Source organism: Myxocyprinus asiaticus, chromosome 12 (assembly GCF_019703515.2).
Source record: "Myxocyprinus asiaticus isolate MX2 ecotype Aquarium Trade chromosome 12, UBuf_Myxa_2, whole genome shotgun sequence".
Lineage (NCBI taxonomy): Eukaryota > Metazoa > Chordata > Actinopteri > Cypriniformes > Catostomidae > Myxocyprinus > Myxocyprinus asiaticus.
The window spans coordinates 45,517,267-45,530,478 of NC_059355.1; the positions used below are offsets into that span (position 1 = coordinate 45,517,267).

At 37.6% G+C, this 13,212-nt stretch overlaps 1 protein-coding gene across 5 annotated transcripts in view; it reads left to right on the forward strand.

Moving 5' to 3' along the window:
• Nucleotides 1-13,212, forward strand: part of LOC127448891 (receptor-type tyrosine-protein phosphatase T-like) — a 363,972-nt gene that overhangs the window by 124,007 nt on the left and 226,753 nt on the right. For all 5 annotated transcript variants that reach the window (XM_051711804.1, XM_051711805.1, XM_051711807.1 and 2 more), the window contains exons 5-7: nucleotides 3,325-3,406; nucleotides 5,053-5,168; nucleotides 6,311-6,485. In XM_051711804.1, coding sequence (XP_051567764.1) covers nucleotides 3,325-3,406; nucleotides 5,053-5,168; nucleotides 6,311-6,485 — 373 coding nt within the window. The remainder of the gene's footprint in view (nucleotides 1-3,324; nucleotides 3,407-5,052; nucleotides 5,169-6,310; nucleotides 6,486-13,212) is intronic.

Sequence of the window (13,212 nt, forward strand, 5' to 3'; positions counted from 1 at the left end):
TGATTACCTGTTCACCTGTTTCCAATCTATTCATCTTTTTAAGTCTCACACTCACTCTCTGTCATTGCAAAGTCTTGTTTTGCCCAGGCTGACATTTCTGAGTGTTTTCTTAGTTTGTTGAATTACCTGTGTGTTATCCTGGACTGTTTACCCTGTCTTTGATCCGTTGCTGCCTGCCTACTATTACTGCCTTGTTTTACCTGGATGTAACCTGCGATTGTCTGCCGCCTGCCCGATCTCTCGCCTGTTTATTGAATACCCCTCTGGACTGCCTTTGATATTACTGCTGCTGGTGATTTATCCCTGCCTGCCTGAATTACTACATTTATTGTTATTAAAAGCTGCACTTGGATCTCAACTCTGTTGACTCATCATTACAGCACACAAATGATGCTAGAGCTTCAAAGAACTAACTTCTCAATTTTTGCAGTGACTTAAGTAGTGATGCACCGATCAGGAAATTTGAGGCCAATACCGATCACCGATTTTTTTGTGTGCAAGTTATATGCTGCAGTTATATTTACGCCCCACACAGAAAAATTAAATTAATTGTGAATTGCTATCATTTCTTTGTTTTGAAAACAGTTATAAATAGTTCTGTTGTCAATATCAAAGGTCATTGTGACAAACTGGCAACCTGTAAAAACCATGAGAGCATCACACACAGCAGAGATACGTTCAAAAATAAGAAATTTGTCTGTTACAAGCTCTAAAACTACTCCAGTGAGAAATCATTAATATCTATGATTTGTTTACTGTCTTTGGAGTCTTGTTGTAACACAATGCATGAAGACGTTGTGCCATTATTTAAGGTTAAACATGTCTGTTATTAGTGGCATTGTGACCAACATTAATCTGATTTAAATTGGGATCCTCAGTTAAACTGGGAATAGGGGCTGAGTGACTGATGATGAGATATTGAGAGCACCTGAGAGCGTGCATGTTGAAGGGAGTGAAGCTAAAAGTTCTCAAACAGTCTCTGTCGATCCAAACAATGTCTGATTGTCACGACTCGCATTACATCGCGTATAATCAGATTTGTATTTGCATGTTTATTTGTTGTTCAATTCATTTTTATACCCATTTGCAGTCTCTTTATCCTCTCCATGCTCACAGTGCAGCGAGTCAGAATTACTACCATATTGAATCTAGAAAATGGGCAGCTTAATATTCATACACATGCTATTCTTACAAGTTTTGAAAACAAAACAGCATATTCATCTAAATTACATCATGTCTGAAAGTTTAAATAGGTGAATGCTTAGAATTGCCAACAACTCACCCTCCAAAGGCCACTCTGTCATGCATCTAGGCCTGAGCAAGCACTCATTTATTAGACTAGTGTATGTGTGATTCCTTGCGTGCTTAAAAAAAGATCAGCCCTAAATCTAGGTACGATCGGCCGATTGCCTATCACAGATTTAAAGACGAAGATCGGCCAATTTAGATCGGTGGTCGATCGATTGGTGCACCCCTACTTTTAAGGTGATTTTTAAGGCCCCAATATACTTCCATAGAAGTTCTTCTTCATTCTTCTTTCAGGGGTAAAAAGAAGTTCGAAACAGCAGAGCAACGGTATACTGTTTGCAAACATTCAGACACCCGCCACACCACTGTTGGACGGCGTTTGGTGGTACACCATCCTTTGGATGAGATGTTAAACCGAGGTCCTGACTCTCTGTGGTCACTAAAAATCCCAGGGCACTTCTCGCAAAAGAGTAGGGGTGTAACCACGGTGTCCTGGCCAAATTCCCCCTATTGGCCCTTATCTATCATAGCCTCCTAATTATCCCCATCTATAAATGGGCTATATCACTCTACTCTCTCCTCTCCACCAATAGCTGGTGTGTGGTGAGCGTACTGGCACACTATGGCTGCCGTCGCTTCATCCAGGTGGATGCTGCACGCTCGTGGTGGGTGAAGAGAGTCTCCTGCTCTGTATGTAAAGTGCTTTGAGTGTAGTGTCAGAAAAGCGCTATATAAATATAACATTCATTTATTCATTCATTCACATTTAAATATGAGGACGCTCAAGACGACATGTAAAACCTTATACTGTGACAAAAAAAGAAAGTTGTTATTAATGATTCTGTGCCTCATTTTATGATTAGAATTCACATGAAGTCAGTAAAAGAAGCTGTTTTAACCACTCAATGATTATTTAAGGTAATATACATGCAGTAGAATTTCTTTTATTTGTCATGTTTACATTCTGATGGAGCTATTGAGCTAACAACACGCTATATGTGGCCATAATATGCGCCGATTACACTGTTATTGCAACTTATGATGATACTACAGCAAAGTGGGTGTATAAAAGAGTGTTAATGGAGAAAAAAACAGACAAAAGAATAATGATAAGAGAGGCAAATCTTACTTTGGACAGATCAGATGTGTGAATGGCTTTTCGCTGCAGATGACACAAGAGTGAATTGGCACTTGAGATTATTTGAGTAGATTTGATTCCTTTTGTAGACTAATTAAACAAAAACAAAATCGCATGACATGTGCTTATAAAATGTCTCTACTTGGACGATTGTACAGATGTACATTTTCACCAGCTCGTTAATAACTCTACACGCCAGTGTGTTCATGTTGACAGATTTTGACTGAAGAATGCAAACAGAATTAGCTGTTGGCCTCAAGGTAGGTGGAGCTCTAGGCTCCACCTACCAATGACGTGGACCAATGACAGTAAGAAGTTTTGCAGCCAGTCAGAAGTTTTTGTAATAGTTCACCCCGACGAGCTGTTACGAACCACCGAAACAAATGCAAAGACACCTTCTTTTTAGCCAGATTTTGTTCTAAATGATGTCAAACCCATTCGTTCTTCAGTTTCGTATGAAGTATATTGAGGCCTTTAGTGGATGTGTGAAGTCTGTTTCCCTTAAATCCACACAGGTGTCCTTGCAAAATAACCAAAGGTGTAGTTCATTATATTAACAATGGACATTTTCTACTAACGTTTGACAACAAGAAAGTGTCCAAATACTTTTCTTCAAATTGAACAAACATTTATTTATTTATTTGTACAATAAATGCCTCTTGGTTTGATATTATGCACCTAATGCAATGACATTCTTTCATTTATAAGTGTGGCTTAAATGTCCATATGTGTTTTGGGGTCACTGTATGCTGGTCTTTTCAGGAGGGCAAACTCTCTTTATTTTTAATCTAGCAAGGATCTATCCTGTTGAGTTAATAGATCTGGATCTTTTCAGTGCCTTTCTTGCTTTTAATAAATACTGTATAGCCTCTATACATTCTGAAACATCCTGACTTGATTTAAATGCTCGATTTTCTCTCACTTCTGCTCTCGTTTAGGTCATTTTTGAGGCAGTGTCTGTACAGGGGCATCCTGGGTTCATCGCTGTGGATGAGATTCACGTATTGGCCCACCCTTGCCGTAAGTGTACACACACACACACACACACACACACACACACACACACACACACACACACAAGTGCCTGCTTACTCTAACATTGCTGGCAACACTGTAGGAGTTCAGTCTGTCCACTTCATGTGGATCGAGGGCTGGACAGAGATGGAAAATAAGAGAGACCAGCAAGAAGTGACGGAGGGCAGATTGTAGAGCTGAGTGCACACAGATTTTAGGCAACCATCATTCTTGTTATGACAGGGAAACTTGCCCATTGTCCATTATCCTAGTTCTCTCTCTCTCTCTCTCTCTCTCTCTTTCTCTCTCTCTCTCTCTTTCTTTCTTTAATGCAAAGCCAGTGCAAATGAGAAAAAAATAGGTTAATTCATATTGTTAAAGTGTCAGTTTGCGAGGAGTGTTCGTGAAAGAGTGCATTTTAGTATGTGGAGCTATAGCAAGATATGACAGCATTGCATGGGGCTAACCCAGGGGTTGGCAACCATTTTGATATGAAAAAAAAAAAGGGGAATCCAAATTTCCAAACAATGTTTGCATTTACATGCCCTCATTTATACAAACTACTACTACTACTTCTAACAGTAAATAGCAGCATAAAAGTCAGCCAAACTAGATATCACAGTGTGGATATGGTTACTTACTAGCAGTGCTGGGTAAAAGTAATCATTTACAAATTAATAATTGCTTATCTTAATTTGTAAATTGTAAAGTTACTTTACTGATTACTTCATTGAATGAGTAATACCATTGCTAATAACTTCTAAAACACTTTTCCACTCAGCAAATACAAACTAATATCTATATTTACACCTTATCATTGCTACACTCAAGTCATACACTCAGCACCACACGTTTCTCCTTTATAATGACTTGTTATCAAATACAGATGCAAGCTGTGATACGATCAGTAAAACAGACAAAAACCATGTTTCTCCATCACAGAACCAACTTACACATACAATGGCCCCAAAAGGTATTTGTGCACTTGCACCACACTTATGCATGAATGTAGCATTTATTTTAAAGAAAGCACAAGCAAACTTTTCAAGCAACACATTTTACAAAATTATCTTTCACGTTATAAAACAACAGACATACTGTTTTTTTTATAAAAGTTAAATTGGTAACACTTTACAATAAGGTTCCATTTGTTAACATTGGTAAATGCATTAGGTATCATGAACAAACAATTAACAATATATTTGTTACATCATTTATTAATCTTTGTTAATGATTGTTAATAAAAACACAATTGTTCATTGTTAGTTAATGTTAGCTCATGGTGCATTAAGTAATGTTAACTAATACAAATTTTGATTATAAAAATCTTGAAATTAACATTAACTAAGATTAATAAACACTTAATAAGTATTGTTCATTGTTAGGTCATGTTAACTAATGTTGTTAACTAATGTTAACAAATGGAACCTTATTGTAAAGTGTTACCGTTCAATTGACTGCAAGTGCCACATGGTGTTAAATTTTGGTATCTATTGCAATGACCGTTAAATATTTTTAAGTGTGGCTTAAGTGTCCAAATACCTATTTAGGGCCAATGTATATTTAAACAACAGTGTTGGAGCACATGTGATTTATTTATTTGTATGCACATTATAATGTGTGTTTTGATGGTATCTGTGCATGTTTGGTAGGCAAGACGCCACATTTTCTGCGGCTGCAGAACGTAGAGGTGAATGTGGGACAGAACGCCACCTTTCAATGTATTGCTGGAGGCAAATGGTCACAACATGATAAACTCTGGCTTCAGGTGAGTCATGCACACACACACACACACACACACACACACACACACACACACACACACATACATACAGAAAGCAGTGTGAGCGATGGTCAATATAAACACTTTTGAACAGTGTTCTTGTTGCTCAATTGGTAAAGCTCGATGCTTGCAACAGCAATGTCATGGGTTCGATTCCCAAGGAAATTTCATATTGATAAAATGTATACTTTGTATGTACTGTAAATTGCTTTAAAAAAAAACAAAAAAAAAAAACAACAACTGTGTGCCAAATGAATAAATGTAAATGTAATGCCGATATATACTTAATACAAATGAATGAAAGCAATTGAGATGTACAAACAATGACAAAGCTGTTGGTAGTTTCGAATAAGATTAGACTTCTATTACTGTAATCGGTCAAGCAAACAAAGTTATTGGCCGATATTCTCAAAATGGCCAATTATCAGCCAATTTATTAGCCTGACCAATATATCGGTCTATCTCTATTTACAATCACATGCAGAGGGACAATAACACACATTAATTCAATTGGTTAATTTATAAATATTGATGTATGCACATACAAAGCAGCTTTAGTACTATCTGATTATAACCATGTTGATAAGAATGTCCCAACGTGAATATGTGTGTGTGTGTGTGCATCTAATATAATATTTATTTGCATTTATTTTTTAGCTTCTATCCCAAGAGAAATTACTTGATAAAACTTAATAACCTGGTGGAGATTTCCATCAGCAAGATCCTTAAGCCTTTGTCTGTGTCCGTGAAGTCTTGGATAAAATTGCTTTTTCCCTTGACTGCAGACTGTAAGCCTCCATCTATCCTGTGCCTCAGCTCTAAGACAAAGAAATAACACCAGTTCTCATGTTCCTGAAAAAGCTTAAACACTATGGCTCTTTGGCACTATCAAAACATTGCTCTGTTTAGTAGCTGCCCATTTTAACACATTTTAAGATATCTATATCCATTTTGCAGAATATCAACGATTTCCCCCCACAATCATCACATAATGCTGGACACTTTTTTTATATGTCAAGTTCATTCATTCAAGAAACACTGCTCTTAAGTAGAGAGATATAATTTGTGTTTGCATTAATGACATACTTTAGTTAGGGTTACTAGCATGAATGTTTCCTTTTTTTCAGCAATGGAATGGTAAAGACACGTCTCTCATGGTAACTCGCGTGGTGAACCATCGGCGATTTTCAGCCACTGTTAGCGTAATGGACACATCACAGCGTAGCACCAGCCGTTACCGCTGTGTCATTCGCTCTGATGGGGGGTCTGGAGTATCCAACTACGCTGAGCTCAGCGTCAAAGGTACATTCGAAAACAGATAGCATATATGTCACACAAATGTCACACATTTATGTTACACACACAAGGCTGATAGGAGATCACAATTGATTGCCAATACGTGTGCCTAGTTTCAAAAGATTTGTGCTCTTTGAAGTAGGCTTAGTCCTGAAACAGTAATAAAATGTTTTGGGAATTGTGATTGTGAATTTATGATAATGATCTAAATGCTTTTGGGAGATGAAACAGTTTTCTAATGTTAATATGGTGTTTGATAAGTTCTTCAGTAGTCAAAAACAATTTTCATCAGTTTGGCTGATACTTAATCAGTTCATTTTAATAAAATTCAACTCTGTTGGCTGACAGAGACTATCACATCAACCATCCCTCCTCATGCTATTCAGCCAATCACAGCAAAAGACAGTGTTGTTGTTTGGTAGCTAGTGTACAGTAGATACAGTAACAGAAGTTAAGTTACCACAAGTTACTGTTGTTGTTGCCGTAAGTTGTTAAACATGCAAACACAGTTACAAAATAAAACAAATTGAGATAATATCAGACATTCAAATCACTCATTATTAAACTGAAATATATTTAAAAGTGAAGTGAAAATAAATATATTTTCATTTATTTTTAGATTAAAAATAATGATTAAATGGTTAACACTTAACAAAAAGTTTCAGTTAATTTAATAGGGATCATGAACCAACAATGAACAACAACCTTTTTACAGCATTTATTTATCCTCGTTAAAGGGATATTTCATCCAAAAATGAAAATTCTCTCATCATTTACTCATCCCCATGCCATCCCAGATGTGCATGACTTTATTTCTTCTGCAGAACACAAACAAAGATTTTTAGAAGAATATCTCAGCTCCCTCGGTCCATACAATGCAAGTGAATGGTGTTCAGACCTAAAAGGAAACATAAAAGTAATCCATAAAGCATGATACAATAGGTGTGGGTGAGAAACAGAACAATATTGAAGTCCTTTTTTTTATTCTAAATCTCCACTTTCACTTTTACATCTGAAATTCACATGTGGTTCCTGTTTAGTTTCACTTTCACATCTGAAAGTTAAAGTTTAAGTAGATATTTAGAGTAAAAAAGGACTTAGATATTGTTATGTTTCTCACCCACACCTATTAAATCACTTCTGAAGACATGCATTTAAACACTGGAATCTTATGGATTACTTTTATGTTTTCTTTATGTAATTTTTGGAGCTATAGAAGTCTGATCACCATTCACTTGCATTGTATGGACCTACAGAGCTGATATATTCTTCTAAAAATTTTCGTCTGTGTTCTGCTGAAGAAAGAAAGTCATACACATGTGGGATGGCATGAATGACGAGATAATTTTCATTTTTGAGTGAACTATCCCTTTAAAGTTAATTTACCAAAATACTAGTGTTCATTGTTTGTTCATGTTAGTTTACAATGCATTAACTAATGTTTTCTAATGTTAACTTTTAATGTAAAAGGTATTATTATTTGAAGAAATTAGCATTAACCAAGATTAATAAATGCTGCAAAAGTATTGTTCATTGTTAGTTCATGTTAACTACTGCATTAAATAATGTTAACGAATACAACCTTATTTTAAAGTGTTACTATTATATGTTAATATTATAATGTTATTTCTGAGTCTTCTCATTTATTTGTGGAATTAATAAGGGCTTCCTGAAATTTTATTCACAATGCTTATACAGTTTAACTTACTTATGTTGTCTAATGCTTAGAAAGATTATATGTGTGCTGAAAATTCATAAACGTTTACTAAGGATTTATGCAAACAATTCTAACTCATGTTCAAGAACATTGGCTCACAAATGCTGGCACAATGAAAGATGCTTGCCAAAACACACACATAACCCACAATACCACACTTAAAATTGGCATCGAAAAGGATTCCTGTGTAGTCATTACACACTGAGCATTCATTATTTCGGCTAGCATTGTTAACCACTAGTACAGAACCCTTGATTCACTCTCTAGTGTAGCTTAAACTCTACCCCATTATCTTAAGAAACAGACAGATCATACCACTTAAGAAGACAAGGAAATAAGAAATTACTAAATACTCTCATCCCTCCCTGCAAGGCGCTATCTGCTTGCTTAGCATGTGGTGTAGTCACTGGACTTGAGGAAAATGCTAATATCTGCTTGGCTTTAGCCATGCCCTCTGTGATTTACCATGGCCAAAAACAACTTTAGTGCTGCTCTTTAGCCCTGATAAGTTTGCCTGCGATTCAAGCTTGTCTGCCCATATGGCACTTGAAAAGAAAGAGGGAGAAAGAGTTAAAATTCTACAGTCTCAATGCTGTTTAGGGGAAAAAAAAGACATGAACAAACCCTTTAATTACTACAGAGTCATCAGTGGTAAGACCCCGTTTCCACCTGGTATTAAGATGCGTTTTTGGTGATTGGATCACATGTGGTCAGCGCTAAAAACAGGTCTAAACAGGATCTAAAACATTTTGTGATCGGATCACAAAAACCACATACGTATGTGGTCAAAAATGCATCTGAACACATCGCATTTGAGGTGTAAACGTTAATCCGTCCTGTTTGCGTCCCGGCAGCAGCAAAGCACCACCACTCACCTGTCAATCAACCATTGCACTAAAACAACTTTGTTTAAACTTTGCCGGTTGCAAGCGAATTAAAAGGAAATAACCGTACGTTATGAAAAATTAAAAAAGCGGATATATACACAAGCATGACAACTTCACAGATCTTCTTCAGTGTGTCTGATATCAAAATGCAGGGACACCTATGAGAGGCATGAACATCTGCAGCTCAGGTTAATACAACTAATCCACTAAAATAATGGACAATTTTGCTCGAAATGTCGATTTTGTGCTTAGATAAAATTTCAGTTGCATCAGGGAGAAATAGAAGCCGTTTCACTTTCTTTGTTTTTCCTGACTTTGTTGCAGTTTATTATCAAGCAGGGACACACTGACATAGTGATTGATGTATGTCATCATGAAACAGAGTCCCTCCCCTCCAAATCCAATCACAGAAGACGCATTTATACAACCAGGTGTAAACAGCGATGTGTCTCAACTGAACACATGTGATCGGATCACCCGAGACGCATCTTAATACCAGGTGGAAATGCGGTCTAAGTGTCCTTAAGAAGATTCTGTTTCTGTAGTATTACAGATAGTCCAGATTATTTTGTTTGTTAAATTGGCTTTTTGCAAAGTCCTAGAAAATATTTATACCTTTTTGCCCAAAACTTCAACATCATCTCATAAGTTTTTCTACATAAGGGTTGTTATAGCACATGTAAAAAAAAAATTTACATTTGAATGTAGACTTATATGTACAATATCAATGCTGATCAAATGTTAAGGTCAACTTAGGTAACTGTTTTAAAGCTGTTTTGAACTGTGTAATTTCTGTGACACTAGTGTCACTAAACAGAAATATTAAAGTAATAGGTATGTTCGATTAGAACTGTGCCTTGCCCTACCGATCAGTGAGATTTGCCGGTTGCAATCAGGAGAGGAGTTGAAAAGAGAGCCGTTAAGACACTTTGCGTTCCTGTTGTGTGCTGGACCTACATCATTCAAGGAAGATCACACAGTGTTTGTTTCTTTCTTGCAGACAAAGTGGAATTTAGATTGGGTTAGGGTGGGTTAGGGATAGGGTAGGGTAACCCTAACCCTAACCCTAACAGTGTTTTAAAATTTACATATAATAACCAGAAACATCATTCATTTGTAAAGGTTATGTGTTGCTTAATAAAGTACCTGCTCTGTACAATAAGAAAGCCTATATTATATTAATACTAATAATGGAGTCAGTATTTTTAATCATTTTGAATGTATTTTTATTAATAAACTTGATATACTATGATAAATTTAATATAACATGATATAAACATGATGCACTGATTTGTGAGAGTTTAGTGGAACTGAAGGTGAATTACTTTAAAACCTTGGCAATGGCATACTTCCACACTATTCTTACCATTTCTACCATAGATAGATATAGCAGAATTTGGAATAGTATGTATAGTGCCATTGCAAACTCAGCTCATGAAACACATGTCACCATTGTCATTGGTGAGTCTGAGCAATCGCAAATAAGCTGTGTCATCATCAGAACTTGTGCAGCCACTTTGGAGTAACTGCGCCCACTAAGCCAGTCGGCTGGTCTCGGGTGATCTCGAATCGCTCTTTTGGTCATTTGATGGCATACATCACGGTGAAGCCGCGGTGGACATGCACTGCTTCAAGTCAGGTACTGATCGGTCTGAGCAGCACTGTGTAACCAGTCCTGCTCGAACCGGCGTCAGCCAGCATGGCAGGCAGGTGCGCTAACGAGGAGGCTAAAGGCTACAGCCCTTAGCGTCAGTTGCTAGTGCGCCTCTCGAGGCCAGGGGAGTGAGGTTTACACATACCGTACAGCTATCACGTAACAGCTGGCTCCTGTTACATTCACCCCTCTAAACCTCACCCCCATCTGGGCAGAGATGGGTAGAGTAGCCAAAAACTGTACTCAAGTAAAAGTACAATTGAAAGTGAAAGTCTAAGGTAACTCAGATAAATGCTCTGCACAATTGTGGAATGCTATTCTGAGATGCAGGTTGGCGCTATTTTGCCGGCACGAGGGGGACCTACACAATATTAGGCAGGGAGTTTTAATGTTGTGGCTGATCGGTGTATATAATGCTGAATAAAAAGAAGCAAGATCATGCTTTATTAACACCTACTGTCGCTATTTAACAACGTTTTAAAGTCCTGTATGGATTCTTAGTTCAGTGTAGTTACAGTATTTTCAGTGTAGAAAGAGTTTAGATTATTAGTTCTGTACAGTAAGGGCAAACTGCACCTTATCTCTGTATTTGGAAGCGTGTTAGGCTTATTTAAGTTCAGAGCTTGTTCTCTGTTGTCCATGAGAAGAGCCACATCTGTCAAACGCAAAGTTGGAGGGCGTGCTAACGAGGAGGCTGAAGGCTACAGCCTCTAACGTCAGTCGCTAGTGCGCCTTATGAGGCCAGGGGAGTGAGGTTTACACATATAGCACAGCTATGATGTTAGAGGTGGCTCCCATTACAACTGCATGAAGCCGAACACACCTAATTACTTGTTTCAAACTGTTTCTTAAACAATGTCCATGTCAACTATTGGTTGGACAAACAGATTGGCCTGCCCTGAATATGTAATGTTGCTGTGTTGAAGCTATGCTTTGATAGCGTCATAATTTGTACATTCTTCAGGAAGTCTATAAATGGATTACTTAGAGTTTTGTCTGCACATTAAATTGGGATAGGCGAAAGTAGCCAATTTTAATCAATTCTTAGAAACAGAACAGAATATTTGACTCGGGCTTTGAAAGTAAGTCTAAGGCCAACACTATTCAACACTGACAAACCTGCAATAGCATTGGAAGCATCCCATCTCCCAGGTGTACCCAGCATGACAGCAAATGTATCTTCTCTTCGCAATGTATCTATTCTTTTCAGATGATTCAGCATTAATGTCACTGACTACCGTGCCGAGGTGCCGGAACAGTGTTCTGGACTATTCTGAAACAATTTAACCCCTGCCTGTAACTGTTCCTTAAGACCTGATTATAACTGTAACGTTTGTAGGGAAAGAAGGAATATGCTACAAAATCACACAAACATTAGCCATAGAACCAAACGGATCATCATTGTTGATTAAAGTCAGTTAATGTCTTGGAATAGTTTGCATGTGATATTTATAATGCACATACATTTCGTGTATTTACAAGTCAGATAGATAGCATTTACATTTTCAGTGTGTCAGTTTGTGTCTATGTTGGCTATTTTATATGACTCATCCCTTTTAGCACCTGAACAATTTTTATTAAGGTAATGACCAATCCTGCATCTATAGTATTAGTATGCATTTGATTATACTCAGTTATATGTCCAATATAGAAGCTAACAGAGTTGTCACAAACAGTGGCAGCGTGATCGTGTTTCTCGGACAACATGTTTGTTGCTCACCGTGCCAGTGATCATTGCCATCTGGCTTTACCCGGCGTGCTTCGGGAAGAGTGGTGTGCAACGGGGCATTATCCCTCAGGCTGTGAGCGCCTGATGGCTACAAGCAGCTCAGGTGTTCAATGGTTCCAGTGTCATCCCGGGAATTCAAAGGTGTGCGCATGCTTCTGGAGCCTATGTAGTGTGTGCTTAAGGATGCCAACACAGGGGTGATGTATAACATCATTTCCCCCGGGAAATGAATGACTGCAGGGCACTATGCCGCACAGCACAGGCATGCTAAATGAAATATGCATTAATTAATGCAAACTGTGCCAGGGATCCAGTCCAGGGGGAGGGGGAGAGGGGGTGGCATGTATGGCATGAGTGGCACTGTTCCAGACAGACCCTGACAGTTAATAAAGAGAACTTGCTGGGGGCGTAACTTTTAACGGTAGCTGAGCTGTAAAGGCCATAGGATTGCCCCAGTAAAACTGAATAAATGCAGACTCATTGAACCTTAAAGTTTTCTCTGATCATTATGTAAAATCTTAGAAGACTTGAGCTTTGCTGGCAGGTTGTAGCCAAGATTTTTAGACACTTTTACAGTTATTCATTTAGCAGATACTTTTATCCAATGAGGAGCTTGATCTCATGTAAATTACATGACTGTAGCGAAATTTTTGCAAAATGATATTAAAGAAATAATGAAAATTCTCTCATAATACTCACCCTCATGCCATCATTGATGTGAATGACTTTCTTTCATTTGCTAAACA